Source organism: Engraulis encrasicolus, chromosome 2 (assembly GCF_034702125.1).
Source record: "Engraulis encrasicolus isolate BLACKSEA-1 chromosome 2, IST_EnEncr_1.0, whole genome shotgun sequence".
Classification (NCBI taxonomy): domain Eukaryota; kingdom Metazoa; phylum Chordata; class Actinopteri; order Clupeiformes; family Engraulidae; genus Engraulis; species Engraulis encrasicolus.
Genome location: NC_085858.1, coordinates 15,395,729 through 15,420,406, shown reverse-complemented (window position 1 = coordinate 15,420,406; position 24,678 = coordinate 15,395,729). Strand labels below are relative to the sequence as shown.

Below are 24,678 nucleotides of genomic sequence, written 5' to 3'. Positions count from 1 at the left end.
TCTACAGAACGGTGGTAACAAGAGGTCAAGAGGGTATTGGGAGAGGTAGGGGAAGCTTGCCAAGTCAAGTTCATAAAAAAACAGGTTGTGCAGTTTTGTTGATACCACAACAGACAGACACTGAAAATCAAAAGGGGCACTGTGTTGAAAGCTCGATGTGTTTTTTATTTTTTCCAACATCAGCTGACATTTTGGCTGGTGACCATACCAAGAGAAGACCCATTCATCATTCTATTGTGTTCCATAGAGACATATGATGGTAGCTATGAGAACACCATTCATTTTGCAGTATAACATTCATTCTACGATATCTGGCTTCCTCATCGCATCGGGTCTCGTCTCGTCTCATCTCGTCTTCGTCCCACTTCACCTCGCTCTCTCTCTCCTCTCCTTTACTCCCCTCGCATCTCTCTTCTCTTCTCCTCTCATCTTTTCAGCGTCACCAACCTTCCACAGTGCTAAATATTCACAAAGGGATTAAGCAATTTACACCTGGAAGAAGGTGCCAAGGTAATAAATGTGTGTGTGTGAGAGAGAGAGAGAGAGAGAGAGAGAGAGAGAGAGAGAGAGAGAGAGAGAGAGAGAGAGAGAGAGAAAGAGGCACATTCATGAGTTGGGCGAATACATACTGTACGTTAAGTCCTGCCATTGTTGAGTGGATTGAGACACTTTCACGAGGGTCCCAGAATGCTGAGCGGGCAAAGAGACACTTGTTAAAAAGCAGTCCACTCATCCACATGATCACTTCCAATTACTCTTTTGATCTGAATGCAATGAACTCCATATGCCACGCTTTTATGCCTCAGCCTGCAGGGCTAAGGCTGTAAGTAACTCATGAATTACAATATGTTTCCACTGAAGCTTACAACATTGTAATACAGGAAGTGTGCTCCATGTCACTCTGCATCACTTTCTCTTTCATTCTCTCTCTCATTTTCTCTCTCTCCCTCTCCCCTGGCTCTGCTGCACTGAAGTTGAACTAGCTCGCGGTGGCGGCGAGTCCTGTTGTTGCTAGGCAACGAAAGGTTGGTTACTGCAGAACAGAAGCGTCCCAATCAGTATACTTCTGTACTTCAAGCACACTCGTTCTAGTTGTACGCTGCCCACTCTGCTTTCAGTATGGCTCAGAGAGGCTGAAGTTGTTTAATTGAGTACACTGACACACAAGGGTGGAGTTTGAGACGTACAACAGAGTGCTTTCGCACGCAGGCAGCAACCAGGGTAACTTTCAAGGTGAGCTAAAATGGTCTTGATGTTGATTTCATCCACCTTCAATCGTCATATTACTTTAGCCTTATGCAAACATGTTTTATGAATTAGTGTTAGGTTTATGTTTGTTCTGGAAATGAAACGGCATATAGAAGTACCTTTACAATGGAAACCACTAGCTAGCTCTGCCCACCATGTTTTCAATGACTGAAGCTAGGTGCTAGCTAGAGTTTGCCTTTGTATATCAGCAACGATGTCAGCCTGAGGAAGATTTACAACGTGCATTTAACATGGTACTGCATTTCAGAAGCAAATTTAGCGATGGTGAATTGATAACATTAAAAAATAAACGTGGTGAAACCGGTCTTGCAGTTGACTTCTCTGTTTGTTTGTTTGTGTTCACAGGACTTCCTCTGGATGGTGGCAGATTGACAACCTCACATCAGTGAACATGAATCTCAGTGGAAAAATAAATAAAGTTTTGCAATACAATGTGTTTGTCTGTGTACTTGAATCACTTCATAGTAGGCTAGTCTATATTGTATTAAAAATGATAATAACTAAGTAATTGAGTGGAAATAAGAAATAAGACATTTTAAGGCCATGAAAATATGTAATTTCCATAAAATTGAGTGGAATAGGTGATAATGCATTTTACGGCCCTGATTCTATCTTATTTCCATATAACTACTCAATTGTTTACAAGGTAATTAAGCAGAAATAATACAAGGATGCTTGGGTGGTCGTTTCTATGCAATAACATAGGAAGAGGAAATATTGCACATTACGGCCCTGATGTAGCCTAATTAGTATGAAACTACTTCGGCTGATACCGTTTAGTTACTGGCATACCTACCACCTAACTACTATGATGACACAGTAGCTGTTTCCATTAGCCTACTATTAACTAGAAACTACAGCATAATTGCACTGAAAACTGTATGGTTATTTTTGCTGTTATTAATGAAAAATTATAGTGTAATTGCACTGGAAACCATATGGTTATTTTGCTGTTATTACTAATAACAAGCAGTTATTACCATAAAATTAGACTGAAATTAACAGGCTACATGTCACTCTGCATCACTTTCTCTTTCATTCTCTCTCTCATTTTCTCTCTCTCCCTCTCTCCCCCTCCCCCCCCCCCCCCCCTCTCTCTCTCTCTCTCTCTCTCTCTCTCTCTCTCTCTCTCTCTCTCTCTCTCTCTCTCTCTCTCTCTTCATCTCTCTCTCTCTCACATACGTAAAACACAAAAATACACACTCACAGGCAGACACAAACACACACAGAAACGCATACACTCCTTTGACTCAACAAACCAAAACCATTTGGATGCATGGTGTTTAATAATGGAGCAGGAATAGAAACAGAGACATGTAATACTACCTCTGCCTTTCAGAATGGACACACACATGTAGTTATTTACTCTGTAAAAAAACAGATAAGACACATTCTCTCTCATTCTCTCTGTCTCTCTGTCTCTCTGTCTCTGTCTCTCTCTCTCTCTCTCTTTCTCTCTCTCTCTCTCTCTCTCTCTCTCTCTGAAGGATGTAGTTAACCGGGCGGGAGCTGAGTTCAAAAATGTGAGGAGCTTTGCTGACTCAATGGGACTGAGATGCACTCATGTGGCCTCAAAGCTACTGGATAAGTGGCGCACTAGCTGCACTGCAGAGGAGTTGAAGCTACTCAAGGACTACAGTGCAGGAGTGGCACATCCAGATGTCTTGGATCAGAGTCTTTCGCCCATACTTGACGAGAGCAGTGGGTCATGTTCTAAGCCTAACCTACCGGACATTACTTTGAGTGTTGCATCGGGGAAACAGTTGTACAATGCATGTGTTAAGGTTTTAAACAAAAATGTCTTACAAGTAGAGTTGACACACTCTGGCGGCTGGCGCAATGTTCTAAAACTAAGTACCAAAGCCTGAAGCCTGTAAAGCCTGAGTGGAGAGCACTTTATAAACCACCATTGCCTAAGAGACTGTGAGATTTACAGTGAAGAATTCTTCATGGGGCTATTGCTGTGAATACTTTTGTCTCTGTTTTAAATCCAAATGTTGGCCAGGACTGTCCCTTCTGTCTCCAAAGAGAGTCAGTATTTCATGCTTTTTATAGGCTACAATGTACAAGGTTGCGGCCATTATTTGTTAGCTTGGTGCGTATTATCAACCATTGTAATGAACGATTCTCTGCAGAGACTTTTATTCTTGGGTTTAAGTATGTAAAGCGTAAACAAAAAGTATGCCAACTGATCAATTTCATTCTGGGTGAAGCCAAGATGGCAATTTATGTAACCAGGAGGAACAGAGTGGAAGGAATACCTGGAACCAAGGTTTCGGATGTGTTTCCTTCACTGGTTAAGTCAAGGGTCCTTGTTGATTTTCGTTTTTATAAACTTATGAATGATTTGGAAACTTTTGAAGCAAGGTGGTGTTACAAAAATGTTTGGCGCTGTATTGAATGATGAACTGCACTTCAGCCATCTCCTGTAGAAAATAATCCATTTGTTGATTAATGTATGTATTGCTTGATCCTGGCTAGCCACCATGGAGTGATTATATAACAACCTTATTGTAAATAAAGAACTTTTTAAAATCTCAAAATCTCAAAATCTCAAAATCTCTCTCTCTCTCTCTCTCTCTCTCTCTCTCTCTCTCTCTCTCTCTCTCTCTCTCTCTCTCTCTCTCCATCCCATTCTCTCTCTATTTAATGGAGCATCCACATCTCCCTCCTCCTTGCTCTGACATGTCATATTTCCTCCCAGGGCCATAAATTAAGTCTGGTCCGGTTGGTTAAGTCTCTGATTACATCGTTAGAGCACCGGTCCCCTGACTAGAGAACACGGTGGAGGTTAAATGCTAATAAAGTGCAGTATCGCTACAGAATTGTATATGTGTATTTAACATTTTTTCATCTCCTGATTTTCACAAGGTGCTTTTGGACAGAAAACAGTATCATGCTTGTTCCAGAAAAAGCAGTGTTAGGGAATAAAACAAGTTAGGCAATCAATGTAGTGAATCAAAACAGCAAAATGTAAAAATTTGCAAAGTTAACAGACAAGGACTTTGGTTCCCAGTGATATTAGTGTGGCAACTGTCTACGACACTGGGCTTGCCGGCCTGGGAACAGCTACAGAGGTTGCGAGCGTTGGGGAGAGAGACTGACAGGAGTAGATGACCTTGCATGGCCCTTTTCCGTCAGGAGGAATATCAGCTAGACATCTCAACTCCCCTCCCTTACCCTCCCTGACCCCAGAAGAGGTCTAACCCTCATGCTGACAGAGCTGTCTGTGCATGTCTGTTTATAATATAGTTTGATATGTGAGATATGCCTGACCCGACCTGCACATCACTTGGATGCAACTGTCATGACCCTAGCACAATGAATCAAAATGAAGGGCATGGAGTGAAGGTGTCATCTTCACTATTCGTAGAGCAATGCATCTACAGAATGCATTCATAATATCATCAATGAAAACAGCTCTCAAACACCAGCAGTCTCCCCCATGGTCTTCTCTCCATAGAGCTGCTGAGTAGATTTCATGTTTTCTCCATCCTCCTGCTCCACATGCATGCTGAGACGTAGTTGGGGGGTTTGTTTGAAGGAGTTGCACAGGAGATGACGACTTCACAGAATCAAAGCTGGCACATTGCACTCAGCCACACCCAGACAAGCACACACACACACACACACACACACACACACACACACATACACACACACACACACACACACACACACACACACACACACACACACACACACACACACACACACACACACACACACACACACACACACACACACACACACAGACATGCGCACAGACACGCACACACACATGCAAAGAGGAATTTCATTACCTCCGCCAAGGTTATGTTTTCGGTTGCGTTGGTTTGTCTGTTTGTCTGTCAGTCTGTTTGTCTGTCTGTCTGTCTGTTGTTTGTTTGTCAGCAGCATAACTCAAAAACTAATCAACAGATTTGGACGAGACTTTGTGGAGTCGTTGGTAATGACCCAAGGAACAAGTGATTAAATTCTGGTGGTGATCCGGATCACAAACTGGATCTAGTATATTCTTTTTAAGATTCTTTTCCATTGCTGGCCTATAAATCTAGACACCCCTAGTGACTGGGCGAACTTTGAAATTCCAGTTTCTAACACCACAATAAGAAGGCAGAGAGACTTCAGATAAAAATAGGGTGTGACATAGTCAAATGATTTCTAGACTTGCACATTATTAGTTGTCTTTTGTGTGTGGCTCAACACTGCCACAAGGAATAGAGTAAGCCTATACGTGCTGAAATTAGCATCAATTCGGCTTAGGGTGTAATCAGGAAAAATGTGAGATAATGAAATAACAGTATGCAAAAAGTAGATCTAATTCCACCATTTTCTCTTTTGCTGTCAGCTAACCCCACATTTATGTTTATTTACATAATACTCTCAATCAATGAACTTATATTAACATTCATATTAGCACAGTGCTGATTGCATCTCTAATCAAAACAAATAAAATCAAGTCAAATGCATCTGTAATGTATTTCCCAAACAATGCAGGATATTCTTTCCTCTCTGTCTGCATACTGCAAGCTGGGGAGGCTTGTTTTTTACACCACCAGCTCCCTGGCTCAAGTCCTCACTGAGTGTGAAGACATGGATAAATGTCAGCACACATTCCTTTGAAGCTTGAATGTGGTTTCCACTTGAAAGACGAAAACAGAAGTCATAAATGAATATACTGTATAATAAAAAGGGAAGAGAAAATAAGGCTCAAGATAAGATGAGATGCGATGAGATGAGATGGGATGGGACAGTATGAGTGTCTGTGAATCAGATATTTTATCTCATGTCATGGGTATAGGGCAGTATTGCATTTGCCTTGGCACCCACAGGAAATAGGCACATGTAAAATTGGCATGGGGTAAATCTACTGCAGTCTTATCAGTGCTGGTGATAGGGCTGTCATGCAAGCGGGCCTACGCATTAAACAAGCTCACCACCACGGCAAGGCGACCCATAATTGAATTCCGCCTCCTGCACAGTGCAGGAAAAGACCAACTATTCCACTGTAAGATAATGTGACATAAAAGCAGGGTCCAAGATGCACTAGATTAGACATGGATGGATGTGTGAATTTACCTTGGTGTGTATACGTGAGTGTGTGTGTGTACTCCACACTGTATGTCCCTCATAAAGGTGCACATGTGCACGCATACACACATACATGCACGCGCAGGCGCACGCGCACACGCACACGCACACACACACACACACACACACACACACACACACAAGACCTGCACAAAATGGAAGTGCAAGAGAAATGTCCATGAGTGGGGGGGAAATGTGTGACACACTCCGTATGCATGGCACATGTGAAATAGTCTTGTGATGTCATGTCTATTTCCTGTATTAAACGAGTCTTGCTCATGGATACAAAATGAATTTCAGTGAGAACTGATATTAAAGTTCTATCATATCGTATGTGTGAAGGAACACACATTGATAAATCACAACCCACTTACTGACCTTGCCTTGTCAATAACTACAGTGCTTGTAGCTCTAACATTAGCTCTTGAAAGACCTTTGTTCCATAACAGTGGGTGAAGACATTGGTCAGTCACGTAGAAAGAGCTTGTCTCTTGTCACTTTGAAACAGCACACATTGAAACATAGACCTGAGGCAAAGACCACACAAACACCCCATGCTGTATCTACTTTTTTATGGTGGGTATACTGTGTATTTGAGATTTTTTTTAGTGGGTATATATTATACTGTATATATTTGTGCTATTCAAAACAATGGATCAATCAATTTTAAGTGGGTATACTGAAATCCCTGAAATGTAGAAGTGGGTATACTCTGTATACCCGCGTTCTACGTAGACTACACCACTGCACTCAAACACCCCATGCTGTATCTACTGACTGAGGTGGTGAACTAACAGATCACCCTGCTGGTAACCAACCAGATTGTTTTGTGAGGTCCCAATCCGTACAATCCTGAACATAATGCTGATGCTATAACACACCCTTTTTCCCTATCCCCACCCCCTTCTGCTTTTTTCCTGATTTAATAGTGAACTACTCTGAGAAGTCTCGGTGAGGATGGAGCAGCTGTCTGTTTGTCTTTGTCTTGTACGAGAGAGAGAGAGAGAGAGAGAGAGAGAGAGAGAGAGAGAGAGAGAGAGAGAGAGAGAGAGAGAGAGAGAAAGAGACTGTGTGTGTGTGTGTGTGTGTGTGTGTGTGTGTGTGTGTGTGTGTGTGTGTGTGTGTGTGTGTGTGTGTGTGTGTGTGTGTGTGTCCTCTTTATTCTTCCTCAATCACACATCACTATCCAGCCTCTGTCTCTGCAGCTGCACTCAGTCTTTGTCTGGCACCTCTGTACCATTCTCTCAATCTCTGTCCCCCTGCCCCTCCCTCTTTCTTTTTCTCTCCTTCATCCCTTCATTTGTCTTCTTTTCTTTCATCACCCTTCTCGCTCTCTCGCTCTCTCCCTCTCTCTCTCTCTCTCTCTCTCTCTCTCTCACACACACACACACACACACACACACACACACACACACACGAGCCCTATCTCGCGCCAGTCGTAAAGTCTTCACGAAAAAAATGGGGGAATTTCTGGGGGAAATTGTGTACAAGGACGTGGTGAATTCACGATATTGCCCGTGTTTCGTGGTTGATTTACGGTTTCAGTCTCGTGGTTGATTTACGATATGCATTGAAAACTACGTGGTTGATTTACGATATGCATGCGTTGGCATTTGCGCATCGCTTGAATTCCGGTGCATATAACAAAAGCTGCCACACCGGCCGCCTCCCGATTTAAAACACAGCTGATAGCCTGATTACACTCATGCCCGTAGCCCTACTCCACACCGCTGATAGCCTGATTACACTTCATTTTATTATTGCCCGTGTTTCGTGGTTGATTTAAGATTTAAGATTTGGCATTTGAAAACTACGTGGTTGATTTACGATATGCATGCATGTAGTCTACAACTTCTGTTTAAAATGACACGGGGAGACTCATGCCCGTAGCCCTACTCCACACCGCTGATAGCCACACCGGCCGCCTCCCGATTTAAAACACAGCTGATAGCCTGATTACACTCATGCCCGTAGCCCTACTCCACACCGCTGATAGCCTGATTACACTTCATTTTATTATTGCCCGTGTTTCGTGGTTGATTTAAGATTTAAGATTTGGCATTTGAAAACTACGTGGTTGATTTACGATATGCATGCATGTAGTCTACAACTTCTGTTTAAAATGACACGGGGAGACTCATGCCCGTAGCCCTACTCCACACCGCTGATAGCCTGATTACACTTCATTTTATTATTGCCCGTGTTTCGTGGTTGATTTAAGATTTAAGATTTGGCATTTGAAAACTACGTGGTTGATTTACGATATGCATGCATGTAGTCTACAACTTCTGTTTAAAATGACACGGGGAGGGAGTGACATAAGCCGCCTCCGGATTTAAAACACCGCTGGTAATTACACTCCTGCCCGTAGGCTATCTTTGAATTTACATGAAGCCGCCCACCGGCGATTTGAAGCCACGGGTAGGACTACTGCGACAGAAGATTTGAGTCTCGTGGTTGATTTACGATAGGCCTATGCATGCGTTGGCATTTGAAAACTACGTGGTTGATTTACGATATGCATGTAGTCTACAACTTCTGTTTAAAATTACACGGGGAGGGAGTGACATAAGCCGCCTCCGGATTTAAAACACCGCTGGTAATTACACTCCTGCCCGTAGGCTATCTTTGAATTTACATGAAGCCGCCCACCGGCGATTTGAAGCCACGGGTAGGACTACTGCGACAGGGCGGTGGGTTAGGGTGCGGGGTTGTCCACCCGAAGTCCGGACAGATGGTCACCCTATGATCATGCCCAGACGTTGATGCTCCACTGATGGTGATGCACGCACCACTCCTATTCACCTTTTCTCTGAAAGATGCTGATGCTGATGTAGGCCTAGTCACCACATTGACCAGTGGTTTTCAAAGTGTGTGTGTGTGTGTGTGTGTGTGTGTGGGGGGGGGGGGGGGGGGGGGGGGGGGGGGGGGGGGGGGGGGGGGGGGGGTGGGGGTGGGTGTGGGGGTGGGGGGGCCACAAAGTGTTGATTACTGTATTATTTTATGTGTTCTTTCTATCTATGGGGTTGTAGGTTTTAATCCCACCCTAACCTCTCCCTACACCTCCATCCATGGCTGAAGTGCCGTTGAGCAGGACACCTAACCCCAAGCATTGCTAGAGGGACTTTAACCTTGAAAAGTAATACCGGCAATTCATAATGTAATGTTTAAGCCTTTAAATGGGATAGAAGAATTGACTATGAATATTAGGCTATTAAAGACACACTATACATTTCATATGCAAGAACCTACCAAGTAAAGAAACTCACACGAGAGGCATGTTCAAACATTCAAGTATTTATTTACAACACAAACATACACATGCAGCAGTGGAACAAAACAAAAAAAAGTCCCCCCCCCCCCCCCCCCCCCCCCCCCCACCCCCACACACACACACACATACACACACACAGCACATTCCACTGGCTGAATAACTCACAGCAATCACTTAGTTCTTGGTGGAATGGCAATAGCTTAACAGAGTTTTTTAACAGTTTAATTTAAATGTTGTGTTTTCTGTCCTGGGTGCTACTGAGGGCATGAATGCCAGTGCTGCTGCTGGGGGTGACATGGATGGCACTGCTGCTGCACTGGAGATCAGGATGGAGGAGACAGAGGAGAGCAGGACAGAGAGAGGCTGTTGGTGTGTTGGAGAAAGCAGGAGAAAGGAGACAGCTGCGGGTGTCTTGGAGGAGATGATGGAGGGAATAGGGATAATAAGTAAATATACAGCAGTTATAACTTCATGCTGTCTAATGTTCCTTGTGTCAATATCATTTTAAGAAATGTCCCATTTAAAGAAACACTTACAAAAATGCAGACAAGTGAGAAATGTACTCACTTCTTTTATATACATACTACAGTAATTACAGAAGATATCAAACATTGGTATTCAAAGTATTCTTTCAAAACACTTACCAAGGAATGATGATTGATGATTCCAAACCGTCTCAGATTAAAGAACTAGAAAGATGACAAAGACAGAAAATGGATTAGGGAAAGATTAGTAGCTAAGGGATACATTAGCATGCCCCTTCACACTCTGTGAGGTAAAACAAAGTAAGTTGGACATTGTGTTTTTCCCATGCAATGTTTGTTTCTCTACACCGTACCTACACTCCGTTTCTTCCTCATCACTGGTGTATGAGAAATCACTGCTGTGTACATCGTCCTCATTCCCGTCATCTCCCTGCCCTTCCTCACAAGATGGCCTATTGGTCCCCTGTGGGCTTAAAACAGCCCTGTAGCTTGCCACAGCAGAAAGATGGACGATTGTCAGGTCATGAAGCCGTCTTCGACAGAAGGCAGAAAGGCCCTCATTTTGTGACTCTGCAGATGCAACATCAAAAATACGACGACAAACACATGGCATGTCAGAATACAACCTCCAAGTTGAACAGTGCAGATAAATGTCAAAGAAAGCAAAATTCTCATTTTTTTATTTGATGGTACATATACAGTAGGTTTGACAATTGCAACTTACCTGCCGATGACATCTTTGCTTCTAGACAAGACATCAATCTTTTCAGTGATGTAGTGTGCTGTTCCATCTCCTTCACGAGGATGCCTTTCTCTTCTTCCAAGCGCTTCCTGCGCATCGAGGCCACAAAGTAGGCATGCTTGTCCTCAAGTCTGACTGAAAGGCAAAGAGTAGAGTAGAGTAGAGTACAGACATATTAACAGCATTGTTGTTTCCTTACAAGTGTGAAAAAGTACTAGTAAATTAATCCAGTTTCTGTTGTTTGAATACTAATTAGATGGGCCTGTAACACCCTTGATGGCCCCCACCCCCTGTCACTTTTCCATGTGGTAATTGTCAGTATGTAATTGAAAACTGGCAGTTTCAAGATTTGTAATGGTGTCACTTAAATGTTTGAATGACAAAAAAAAACACTTGAGTAGCCTAAAACAGAATAAATGAACAATTCTCTTACCACTCCCCTGCACATCCCAAGGCCAAAAAACAGCTGGTCCATCTCCTGACAATGATCGCTCCACGGTTCCAATGTCGATTGTCGTTGTTGGCGATGCACTGTTGAAGGTGGCAATGTCTTTAAGAAGCCTGTTCTTAACAACAGTCATCTCGCTCCGCAGACGATGACGCAACTGACCACTGTCTGGAAAACAATCAGAAAATACAAGGACTGAGAGGTTATGCGTAAGCTGCACTAACTAAAAAATCCTGAAATACTTTCTATGGACATTACAAAGATACCATTCTTTCGGTACAGAGCTTGCTTCCTCTGTCGAAGGTTAAGATAGCGGCCCTCTATGTCCTGCTGCAGCTTCAAAGGGCGTGTTCTTACTGTGAATATAAAGACAAACCTGTGAGTTGTCAAAAGTCAATGAATCTGCCAAAACTGTAGCTGGTAAATGTAAGACATTAACATTAGCTCAAGATGAAATGAAATACAATACAGGCTGCCGTTTTCACACCATCATTTCAGTGAAGAGTTTGGAGGATCCAATTTAGGAGGAAAGAAGTATGGGAGAACAGAAAATAATAATAGCTGCATTTACCGCGGGTTGCCCATTCCTGCACTTCAGCAACCCATGCAGCTCCATCAGTGCAGGCCAGATCCTCCTTTTTCTGCTGCTCTTCCTTCTCAGCTTCCGTCAGCATCTTGCATGTCTGGAAAAAGCAATACAAAAATACAAAAAGATACAAAAAACATCCATGAAGGCTGTAGTGCAGTGCAACAGTACCACAGAAGTGTTTCACAAGCAATGTTGCAGCAAAAAAAGACAGCCTCAATGACTGTGAAATGACGGCCTTACCTTGGCATATCGGGAGCACAGGGCTTGTTGCAGTCCAGAGGTTTTCTTCTTGTTCCACCCTAAGGCATGAACAGTCAGCATGTCCACACGTGCTGTCAAAAGACAAAAGAGTTAAAATGGACATGAAGGCCATTGTGCAATGAACAGCAACAAAAGCCCAGAAACATGTAGGCCTATAGCAAGAGGAGCAAATACCTCCTTTGGACATGTACTTTGTTGTCAAAGCACAGCGGGACAGGTAGCTGTTCACTTGCTCTACTTCCTCTCCCGCAGTAGTCCCGGCACCCTCAATGTATTTTCCACTCCAAGCAATCTACAAAGATCACAACATGGCATTTCAACACTGACACCATTTCAACACTAACACCTGACACGAAATCTATTGCCATTTCAATACCCGTACACATGAATACATCATTACTTACCTGACACTTGGTCTCGTGGTTTTGTGCATGCATGACACTAAGGAGGGGTGTGGAATTCAAAAGCTCTAGGAGCTCTGGCAGGTGGTTGGCAGCCTTCTGAAGGTATGGCCAGTACTTGCAAGCCACATCCATTGCAAAGAAGGTTGCGTTGCATGGCATTAGCGCTTTATGGAGAAACATTGGATAGGCGAAGATCTCCCCTGTGAATAAATTGTTGTGCACGTTATGAGACAGGTATGGCAAACTTTGAAAAGGTTACTAAATGTTACTAAATACTAAATTGCACAAACCCCCATAAAATACAGGGTTTGTAAAATACAGGGTTTAGGGGAGGCGAATTAAGATTTTGTTCAGGTAGTAGGCAACTGTTGTAAAGGTAGCTGCCGTAGCTATTAAGTGCTGGGGTCTGATATTGAAGAGTTTAATTGCAAAATGGTGTATTCACCCAGTCCCTTCATCTTACCTCTGTACATATTCAGGGCTTTCAATAGAAAGCCATGCCTACAAACAGCAACTTCCATGCCTTCTTCGTCCATCTTATTTGCCCTCCTAGAAATCTCCTTCGCTGCAGCCCAGGATGTCCCCCCACAGGTACCCTGACCACGTGTCTGAAGAAAAACAATATAACATGAAGACACGAACATGACATTTTGTGTCAATGTTTTACAAATTTTGGCATAAGTTTGTTTTACAAAGTAAATGAAATAACAGGTATAAATACCTGTTTCACTGCACGATGTAGTGTGCCGACAAAGTCTGCAACAGCCGCATCCTCTGCCACAAACACACCATCAAAATAGGGCTTGTCTGCAGAACAAGCACTGTAGAGAGGGAGAAAAAGAAATGGTTCAAGACAAATGATTCAAGGCATTTCAAGACATGTCATAATGAGCATTAAGTTGTTGTTCAACATGCATAATAGAAAGAGCTGGGGAAAAGTACCTTCTACTTTTGAAGCGGTAAAGCTTTCTGTTACCATCCACTGCCACAGCTACCATGTCCGGATGACATGCTGGGCATGATAGGGAGGCTTCCCCTGTTTGCTGCTCTTGCTCGTACTGGCAATAGTAGAACTCCAGGAAGCTCCTCTGCAGACGGTCGCCAGACACAGGTCCTGACTGAGAGAGGACGTCAATTATTTGCACATGGAATGGAGTAAACAATATGAACTATGAATTATCAACTGGTCACAATTAATTTTGTTTACAGTTTTGTTTCAAATGTTGAGAAATGAAACTGGTGCTCCTCTTCCTGCAAAATGGCAACGTTTAAAATGTGTGAAATAGTAGCAGTGTGTTGAGTAACAGCTCTAAGTGCACTTAATGGCTGAAAGCGACCGGGTGTCATAACAACCTTACTTGCAAATGGGTGAGCGACTTGCAAATTACTGTGTTGACATGAATGGCCCAGCTACACCAGTATTTTCCAGCGGAAAAGGCCAGATTCCCTGCTGTCATGTTGCTGTCTCCACATATATATTCACATGCAATTGTGGTACAAATTAACAATTATAGATTTGGTAGAAATGAAAAACTACAGAGCTGTCTAATGTTTACAATTCTCTCTCTCAGTGACCTCAAAGCTCCCCAGCACTCGCCATGAAGGGAGGCACCATGACGCTGGCCTGATTATCATCGACATTCAAATCTATTTCCAGAATTCATGCTGCCCTTTCACTAATGTTACCTTTTTCATGAGTACACAACCACCATCAAATTCTAAGTATTCATTATGACTGGAAAAATTGCACTTTTCATACATGAAAAAGGGATCTTCAACATAGTCCGCCATTTTGAATTTCCAAAAATAGCCACTTTCAGCTGCAAAAATGACTGCACTCGGACCATACTAGAAAATATTTGTTTATTACTTAGTACACTTTCATGTAAAGACCAAATTTGGCAATATGCAGCCCAGTTTCAATGAGCAGCATAGTTGCAGTACCTTTTTTGACCATTTCCTGCACAGTGTCCCTTTAACATTTACCAAGTACTTTACTCCAGACCTGATTCACAAGGAGGGCTCAGTCTGGCTACCGTGAGGCACATTTTAGTTGTTTTTGTGTTGATTTCTTTTGTTTTTATTACTATCATTATAGTGTTATTATTATTATTATTCAAAGCTTATTTGTTTTTTTGTGTGTGATTTTTTTAAACAATGCACCTGCCCCCCAAAATCTGTGCACGCGCATGTGTGTGTGTGTGTGTGTGTGTGTGTGTGTGTGTGTGTGTGTGTGTGTGTGTGTGTGTGTGTGTGTGTAAGGCACATTTTAGTTTTTTTTGTGTTGATTTCTTTTGTTTTTATTACTATCATTATAGTGTTATTATTATTATTATTCAAAGCTTATTTGTTTTTTTGTGTGTGTTTTTTTTAAACAATGCACCTGCCCCCCAAAATCTGTGCACGCGCATGTGTGTGTGTGTGTGTGTGTGTGTGTGTGTGTGTAAATAAATACTGTAAATAAATACTTGAAATCGTGTGAGTTTCTTCTATAATATCAGTGGTAAATGCACATTAAATGTTAGTGTATACCGTGTCTGTAATAATCCTGGTCAATTCTTCTGGATGGAGATGTAGTGAGGTATCAAACCTACCTATACAATAATAGTCCCATTGAAAATACCGCCCATTGAAAATGAATGGGAGCTCTTGCACCATTCTAGAGTGCCTTATAATAATACAGTAAGAGTAGTGTTAAGAGAGACCATTTAATCAACACTTTGTGACACACACACTTTGAAAACCACTGGGCAAGGTGGTGACTAGGCCTACATCAGCATCTTTCAGAGAAAAGGTGAGTAGGAGTGGTGCATCAGCATCAGTAGCATCAGCGTCTGGGACCCACCGCCCTGACGCAGTAGGCTACATATGCATGTGGATACGGATACGGGCAGGAGTGTAAATTCAAAGATAGCCTACGGGCAGGAGTGTAGCCTAATCACCAGCGGTGTTTTAAATCGGTGGGCGGCTTCATGTCACTCCCCGTGTCATTTTAAACAGAAGGTGGAAATCAGGAAGATGCGCTGCCATTCATCAGCTGCCAAAACACGTTTTAGTTGTAGACTACATGCATGCATATCGTAAATCAACCACGTAGTTTTCAAATGCCAACGCATTCATATCGTAAATCCACCACGAGACTCAAATCTTAAATCAACCACGAAACACGGGCAATAATAAAATGTTTTCGCTTTTCATTGCACCTAACTCCTCACTCCGATATTTTCATTGCACCTACCTCCGCATTCCAATAAAGAAGGCACGAGGGGCTACTTATTTATTCAATCGTTATTTTATTTTATTTTTACTGGGAAGGAGTAGGCCTACGGGCATGAGTGTAATCAGGCTATCAGCGGTGTTTTAAATCGGGAGGCGGCCGGTTCTGTCATGGCTACAGTGCATTTGATGTAGGCTACTTTGATCAAAGGAATGTATCTGCAGTGTTCTGTCGCGGCCGGTGTGGCAGCTTTTGTGATATGCACCGGAATTCTCATCAAGCGATGTGGGACAAATGTATGGCAGGAACCGATATCGATATGCACCGGAATTCGGCTATATTTGATTTACCCCACTGTACGGCAGGAACCGAATTGTTACACAGGTAGGCTATATTTGATTTACCCCACTGTACGGCAGGAACCGAATTGTTACACAGGTAGGCTATATTTGATTTACCCCACTGTACCCTGTACAAGGCGGATGAGAATTCCGGTGCATATCACAAAATTGTTACACAGGTAGGCCATATTTGATTTACCCCACTGTACGGCAGGAACCGAATTGTTACACAGGTAGGCTATATTTGATTTACCCCACTGTACCCTGTACAAGGCGGATGAGAATTCCGGTGCATATCACAAAAGCTGCCGTTCCCTGGTTCTGGTTCTGTCGCGGCCGGTCCCCGCCCCTGTGCAAAAATGCCAACGCAAATGCCAACGCATGCATATCGTAAATCAACCACGTAGTTTTCAATGCATATCGTAAATCAACCACGAGACTGAAACCGTAAATCAACCACGAAACACGGGCAATATCGTGAATTCACCACGTCCTTGTACACAATTTCCCCCAGAAATTCCCCCATTTTTTTCGTGAAGACTTTACGACTGGTGCGTGATACGGTTGCACACACACACACACACACACACACACACACACACACACACACACACACACACACACACACACACACACACACACACACACCTATCTTTCTTATCTGTTATCTTCTATCTTTCTTATTTCTGTCTTCTCTTCCCTTCATCTATCTTTTTTCTTTATTCCTTACAACTCGTTCCATCCTGACTGTGAAACAGGCTCATTAAGAAGATTGTATGGGCCTGCCATGATAGCAGAGTTATGGATGGATGGACAGAGGATTGAGAGAGACCTCAAGAATAGACGGGGTGTAGTGAAGCTGAATCAAGTGACACATGGCTAGATGTGCATGTGTAACTCAGTTCAGAAATAAGCATGGGTGCATCTGTGTTCACGTGTGTGTGTGTGTGTGTGTGTGTGTGTGTGTGTGTGTGTGTGTGTGTGTGTGTGTGTGTGTGTGTGTGTGTGTGTGTGTGTGTGTGTGTGTGTGTGCATGGCCGTAGTTACATTTGAGGCTAGCGAGGTCCGGACCTCGCCTATCGTGAGAGGTTTTTTTTTAAATTATTATTAGGCCTATTATTTTAACGGCAAATATGACCAACTGAAACACACAAAAACATCTATAAACCTTTGTGAAGCGTCCTTTGCAAACTGTGGTTAACATCCATGTGCTATGTGTTCTAGTTTTGCCTTTGTGTTCTGTTTTTGAGAGTAAACAAGATTGATTAATACCGCAAGTGGGAGAGAACGCAACTCAGCCGACATCGCAAGTGTTTGGTCGCGTTCGTGACAGAGCATTGCGCAACGCAAAATTACCATGCTTTCTGGTTGGAAAAATGCATTGAAATGGCAAAGTGTGCGTGTGCAGCCTGCGCAGTAATGTGCCGTCACGAACGCGCCCATTAAGCACGCGCTTGGTGAGATCTCCGCTATCAGAAAGCCCGCGCTTGGTGAGATCTCCGCTAACAGAAAGCCAACCGTTGTATAGACTAGGGTACATAAAGCTCATGCGTAACAAGTAGGCTATGGTGTCTTAAAAAGCCATTTGAGTCATTATTTTAAGAAGGCCGGCTGCTGCATCAGCTGCTGCATAAAGGTAAAAGCAGGATATCCGTGAAAGGTAATTGATTGTAAATTGGAAAGCATGTGATAAACACTGACAGAGGAGGTCACCGGAACATCTTCAGGTGTGGATATTTTCCTGTTAATTTGGACAAGTGCCAAGACTATCGACGTTGCCACGTCTTCGTCAGAGTCAATCGCAGTAAAATATCCACACCTGAAGAGGCTCCCGTGACTACTGTGTCTGCATAGCCGTGACGCATCAGATGGCTCAGGAGCGCGGAGGATAGGCTTCTTTTCTTTCTCGTTGATAGACTTTTGTCTTCTGCGCTTGTGAAGAACTATAACAACTAAATAAAAACAAAACGATTGATGCGACTCTAGGAAGAAAAAAGTTTACTCCAAAATAGGTGGTTTTGCACTACAGATATAGCTATCCCTGTATCTTTGGAGGAAAACAGCTGAAGTGTAATTTCATTGGGAGAAAAATATGAATGGCTGAGCAACTTGCCATCTGAGGATGTAGCTTATTGTGCAACTTCAGGGTCAAGCTTTAGTTTCCTTACAAAGGGCTTTACTGACTGGGAGGATGCTGTTTATAATAAAAGAGGCATGAAGCATAGCCATTCAAAGGGAATAGGCTGAGTTGGCTGAAAACTACAACATATTTATTATTATACATGTCTACATATTTACTATTTCACATTAGGCCTATACATTCATAGAGGAGGGCCCTATATATAGGCCTGTGTAGCCTATATTTATTTATTTTATGAATTAATTTTTAATTTATATTTTATATTAATAATAAAATGTCGGCGCGCGCTCTGCACTTCACATGGCTGGCTACGGCCATGCATGTGTGTGTGTGTGTGTGTGTGTGTGTGTGTGTGTGTGTGTGTGTGTGTGTGTGTGTGTGTGTGTGTGTGTGTGTGGAGAAATACCATTGCTTCACCATTGTTCTGATATGGAGATGTATAATTCCATTCCCAGTCCATTACAACCACATACTGACCTACACACTAGAATTAATGGCACATAGAGTAATATGATACTAAACTACATACAAGGAGATAAAATACACCAATGATAATAGGAATCCCATCGATTAAAAGAGTACATAAACAATAACATGAATTACATGAATGAAAGAGTACATACTTGAATGTATTTGATGCAGGTGACTTTGGTATTAAATTTTCTGAGTTTCTGTATTATCAGGCTGGAGGTATAACCACAGTGCTACAGGTGAGGTGATACAGATCATACTCAAATGCAAATTCATAAAATAAATAACTACAGAAGAGTTGGTAGAGCGTTACTAGTATCCCTCAAAACCAACTGGTGCTCCTGGAAAGGGTTCAATGTTTTAAAAAAGACTGGAGGAAAAATAATCCTTGGTCCTGGCACTTCAGTTGATTAATGTGTTAAAAAAAAAGATCGTTATTATATGGGCATTAAAAAACACCAACGCGTATCGGCGCTGCAGCCTTCATCAGGGTGTGGACTATGTGAGAAACAACTACATAAATAACGACATAATTGAAAATATTTGAAATATTACTTCTTACTCGGGTATAGCTGTAAACCCTAAGTCACTGGTTTACCAAGCTGGAGGTAGAACAGATGGCAGGTAGAACAGATCAGACCAAAGTGTGGGGCTTCACTTTCTTTTTGTTTTTTAAAGTGTTTTTTAAAAGTCAAAAACATCCACAAGAAAGCACAGAAAAATTGTAATCAAAGTAAGTAGAAGAAAAAGCCCAGAAGTTCCAAATGTTATCAAAAGACTTTCCAATACAAAAAAGCACTTCAACACAAAAATCCTCAAAAGAGTTGAAAATACAATGGTTGATTTTTCAGAAAGACAAAGAGCTTAGACCCATTGCAGGTGGACCAAAATTCAGAAAAACAGAGCTAAAATGCACAAATTCACAACAGGTGACAAAAGACAACATGTTGGGAGACATAATGAAAGGAAGGGGCCAGGGCACAAAGTAAGCACAAGCACATATCACTCAAAGCAAACAAGACACGCAATCAATTAGTGGCAGCACCTAAATGATTAGTTTAGTAACAGCGGAAGGTTATCATAAAGTGCTACCCATCTCTCTCACACACAAGATCGAAACTGTTTGCGATGCTGAATAACTAAGATGTTATTACAGCGTCCTGGGAATCATTTGTTTTTGTTTTCACTTTTATTGGAAGTATTCTGGTTTCTAGGGGTTGTTTGTTAGTTGGTAGCTTTGTCCAAGTGATATCTCAATTTTTATTCTTGTTCATGTTTACTGTTTTTTCAAGACCAAGCATATCCCTTCTTTGTATTATTGTGTATCAGCGTGCTGAGTTAATTACTTGCATTTTCATTTCATGCACATTTTCCTCTTCTCAGCTGATGGTAAATGCTGCTGTTCTTTCATATCTGAAGTGCTCTCTGGTAAGACTGGTTTTACACAATCTGTAATTACGACTTCAGAGAGGAGATGTTTCTTATTGTTTTAGAATAGAATAGACTTTAATGTCTTGCTAGCATGGAATTTCTCTTAGGTCTGTCTCACTGTGTAAAAACAGTTTTTTGTTTGGAGTCCGCTGTCAGATGAAAGTGTGGATGTGGGCAGAGGTGTTGGGGTAAGGTGGTAGAGGTGGTGGATCACCTACCTTCTCTGGCTGGCTCTGCCACCTTCAGACCTCATATTGAACTAAATTGAGTGTGTCTCTGAAAAACAAAGAGAGAATGCAAATACAATTGACTTCTGCAGCTGTGTGTCTGTGTGTGTGTGTGTGTCTGGGGGGTGCGAGTGGGGGGGTGGTACGTTTAGAAATAAGGTGTGACAATGCAGTCAGAATGCTGCATGTGTTCTTTGTCCGTGTGTGTGTGTGTGTGTGTGTGTGTGTGTGTGTGTGTGTGTGTGTGTGTGTGTGTGTGTGTGTGTGTGTGTGTGTGTGTGTGTGTGTGTGTGTGTGTGTGTGTGTGTGTGTGTGTGTGTGTGTGTGTGTGTGTGTGTGTGTGTGTGTGTGTGTGTGTGTGTTGCAGAGATGGAGAAAGAAAAAGCAGTCCATTGATTAGAGCATAGTGCCAGCCTGCTAACAGGTGCACAGGTCATTTTGGGAAGTTTGGCAGGATGGCTATGTGCTGCATCAGAATAGTCTGTTCAGTCCCTGCACCTGTTGGCTTATCTCCACATGGCAGTAAACACAGAGGCACATGAGTTGAGGAAATACAGAACACAAGAGAGAGACAAACTTCTTTCCCAAATGACCATATTAAATTTAGAGGAGCACACAGTATTTTATTTGTGTGTGTGTGTGTGTGTGTGTGTGTGTGCGTGCGTGCGTGCGTGCGTGTGTGTGTGTGTAAAATGCTGATATTGTGGGCATGTTCACAGGTAGCCTATGCATCTCTGTGTCGATGATTGAATCTCACCTGCTGTATGGGTGTGTGTGCTGGATTCAACAGATGTGACACTCGTCACTCGGCCTTCTCGTCATATGTCATACTGAACACAGAAATACCCTTTATGACTTCCGTATGACCTGTGCAGTCAGGAAGAACTGCAAAACATCTGTCTTTAGGTGGTGAGCCCCATATCAGGCTGTCATAAGTGTTCCATGCCTCCTGCACATGCGCCCCCCCCCCCTTCCCCCAAGGTTAATTTGTTTAATGCTCTGTATAAGCATGCAAAAAACTCAAACATTTCAGAAAATTGTCAGCAGTTACATGAAATGTCTGTTGTTGATCTCTCTCATAAGCGGTTCTTTAGAAAACATCTGCCATATGGTGTGATTATATCCACTTCAAGATCAAGTATAACATTTTTGCTTCTCATTATGATGTGATAGGCCCTATGGTCAATCATACAGTAGGGCCTACATGGAAACCCCAGTAATATAATTTACAGTCAGACACTGACATACAGTAACATACTGTAGCCTAAAGTAATTACATTCATGTCACAGCTTTAGGAACATATCTGTGTGGTCTGCAGTGAGAGTAGAAGATTCTGCAAAATACAAAATGTTACAGAAACGTACTACTATGACAACAGCAAGAATCATGCATTTCGCAAAGACAAAAAAAACTTAACTTCAGAAAACAAAAGGCAAGAAATAAAAGTCAGTCACAGAAAATGTCAGCTCTTTCTCTGTACTCTGTTTGAACAGAGGTGTTTTCACTGCAATAGAGAATGAAAAACATTGCTACAGTATATATATTGAAAGCTTCTTGAAGCTGCAATTGCACTTACTGTGTTTTAATCCTCATCATTTTCTGATTAAAGTACTCTAAACTCACATATTTAAAGCTGTGATTAATATCTTCCAGGCTTGAGCTAAGTATTGTCATAATACATATTGTCTCAAGAGTTCTCATTGGTAATAATAGGCTAATAACTTTTAAGGTATTCATGCCTAAAATTATTTCCTTTAAAAAGTTAAATAAAAATGGGGTGTCTATTCTTATTGATGTTAGACTTTAAGCTGACCAATGTGCATGAAACAAAGTTTTAATGAAAGCAAAAAGATAAAGAAGTAGTTTGAGAACTGTTTTCATACTTCCTTTTCCCATAATGATACTGTTATGATAAAGTGTTCTGAAATGACTCCCATAGTCAGATGCTCGCTAGATTTTAACTATCCAGTGTGTAATTCATCAACAAGAAACTTCATGCTAGACGTCTGAAATGGAGTCAGATACTTTTGAAAACGTTTTTTTTTCTCTCTTCTTCTTCTTTCGCATTTTTGGAGAGCCAAAACTTGAAGCTTAAGTGAAGTTTATTGCTCTCATCAATAATGCAACTCTGACACTTTCACTGAAGTGTTTTTAACTTTCCTCGTTGTTTTTGTTTAGTTTATTGTCAATATTCTTTCAGTGTGTTTCTGTGAAGAGATGACTGAAGATTGAAGAGAGGTGGGCTCAAAAACACCAAGTGTTCTTTCCATTATCCTAACTCCCTTCCTCTCTTGTGCTTGTGGCCTTGTGATGACATCGCAAGTCATTGATGGTATAAGTTTAATTCAATATCTCGCACAAAATGCCATTCAAAAGGTAATTTTCTCATTTGCAATTGGGATGTTGAATGGGAGAAAGTCCCCCAAAAGTTGTGGCTATACTTACTGGCATGACAATAAAGTCTATTCTATTCTATTCTATTCTATTCTATTCTATTCTATTCTATTCTATTCTATTCTATTCTATTCTACAGCGTGGAAACTTTTATCGTTTTCTCCATGGAGGCGGGTCGTCAGCGAGGTGCAAGGCCACAAGCACAAGTCTCTCTATTCCCCCTCCCTGTAAGAAGCATTATGCAAATTACAACACAGACACATCCTGTGTGGTTCACTGAACACAAGGTTGCTCTTTTCCAACTGAGACAAGGTAAAGGAAACTTCATGTCAGTATAGTAGGCCTACATATTTTCTTTTGTAAGAGTAGCAGCAGTCACAGTGTACCATCTGGATGAGGTTGGTTTAGGAAACTTTAACACGCTAAGCACCAGATATCAGCATGTATGCGTGCATGCATATGTTGAATGCATGTGCTTGACATTTCATATATAGAAGTTTTGATGATGGGGGAGCTGTGGCGCAGCCCGCTATCGGTGGAACAGGGCACAGTGGACAAAACCGCCTGAGCCACCATGCAGACTAGTGTGAGAAAACAAATCACTGGTGTGTTCAAGAGGGCAGGGCTGTCTGCTGAGACACACTGGCCTAAACAAGGAGGTGGCACATGAAGTAGCGAGTGGCAGACATACAGTATTTGATCAAAGTTTTGCTTCTTGGCACCCTAAAGAGTTTGGCATCAGACAAATCATAGTGAGTTTGGAGAGACAGTAAATATTTCATGTCCCCACATGAGACCAATTGCCAACTGTTTTGCCTGTCTTGTTTGTGTGTGTGTGTGTGTGTGTGTGTGTGTGTGTGTGTGTGTGTGTGTGTGTGTGTGTGTGTGTGTGTGTGTGTGTGTGTGTGTGTGTGTGTGTGTGTGTGTGTGTGTGTGTGTGTGTGTGTGTGTGTGTGTGTGTGTGTGTGTGTGTGTGTGTGTGTGCGTGCGTGCCTGCGTGAGTGTGTGCGTGCGTGCGTGGATGTGCGTGTGCGTGTGTGTTCTGGGCAGACTGGGAAGCCTCAGTGCAAACATCTCTGAAGAGCCCAATCAAAGGATTAAGCCTTATCCTGTTAGACGAGACAAATGACCAGTGTGTATGTGTACATGAGTGAGGGGGGGGGTAAAAGGAGCCACAAGAGAGGTTTCAGGCCGATAGAGGGATAGAAGTGGACAGAGGCAGAAAAATGAGATGTTTCTGATGCCATAGGGGACTATTTATCCCTCAATGCTTCTCCTAATGCCCACTCAGCTATGAGTGCCAGCACTCTGATCTGATGAGATTACTGGACCCCGAGAGAGAGAGGGAGAGAGAGAGAGAGAGAGAGAGAGAGAGAGAGAGAGAGAGGGAGAGAGAGAGAGAGAGAGAGAGAGAGAGAGAGAGAGAGAGAGAGAGAGAGAGAGAGAGAGAGAGAGAGATGCAAACTAGTACTGTACAAGGTGACCACTCCATCTTTTCTTGGAGAGATGGGGATAGGGGTGCTTTTTGACACTGGCTGTTTCATACAGACAGAGACAGAGACAGAGATAGACAGAGAAAATAACATAATAGCACAAATGGTACAAGAACCACTTTGGACTTTCGAAGCTGGATATTTTATAGGCCCTACTCTCCAGTCCTTGACCATGTATCTCATGGCCTTCATAAAGGACATGGCTTGTCATATGGACATCCAAGAGAAAAGAAATTTACATCATGGCTTGCATGGCTGGGGGATTGTGATGAGTAGTGAATGTGGTAGACCAAATGAAAAAGAGGCCATGTCAAGTAAGAAGACGGGCAGGGGTATAAATGTCAGAAAATCAACATGACAGAGGATACCTGACTGAGCTGCTGAATTAGAAGGCTAG

At 42.3% G+C, this 24,678-nt stretch overlaps 1 protein-coding gene across 1 annotated transcript in view; it reads right to left on the bottom strand.

The window, feature by feature from the left end:
* Nucleotides 1–9,749: 9,749 nt before the first annotated feature.
* LOC134459651 (uncharacterized) overlaps nucleotides 9,750–24,678 on the bottom strand; it is a 56,713-nt gene continuing 41,784 nt past the window's right edge. Inside the window, exons 2-14 of the mRNA XM_063212018.1 lie at nucleotides 13,509–13,684; nucleotides 13,288–13,387; nucleotides 13,030–13,174; nucleotides 12,567–12,766; nucleotides 12,337–12,454; nucleotides 12,142–12,233; nucleotides 11,884–11,995; nucleotides 11,579–11,668; nucleotides 11,298–11,480; nucleotides 10,847–10,999; nucleotides 10,476–10,692; nucleotides 10,282–10,326; nucleotides 9,750–10,048 (exon numbers count right to left, since the gene is read on the bottom strand). Coding sequence (XP_063068088.1) covers nucleotides 10,314–10,326; nucleotides 10,476–10,692; nucleotides 10,847–10,999; nucleotides 11,298–11,480; nucleotides 11,579–11,668; nucleotides 11,884–11,995; nucleotides 12,142–12,233; nucleotides 12,337–12,454; nucleotides 12,567–12,766; nucleotides 13,030–13,174; nucleotides 13,288–13,387; nucleotides 13,509–13,684 — 1,599 coding nt within the window. The 3' untranslated portion in view covers nucleotides 9,750–10,048; nucleotides 10,282–10,313. The remainder of the gene's footprint in view (nucleotides 10,049–10,281; nucleotides 10,327–10,475; nucleotides 10,693–10,846; nucleotides 11,000–11,297; nucleotides 11,481–11,578; nucleotides 11,669–11,883; nucleotides 11,996–12,141; nucleotides 12,234–12,336; nucleotides 12,455–12,566; nucleotides 12,767–13,029; nucleotides 13,175–13,287; nucleotides 13,388–13,508; nucleotides 13,685–24,678) is intronic.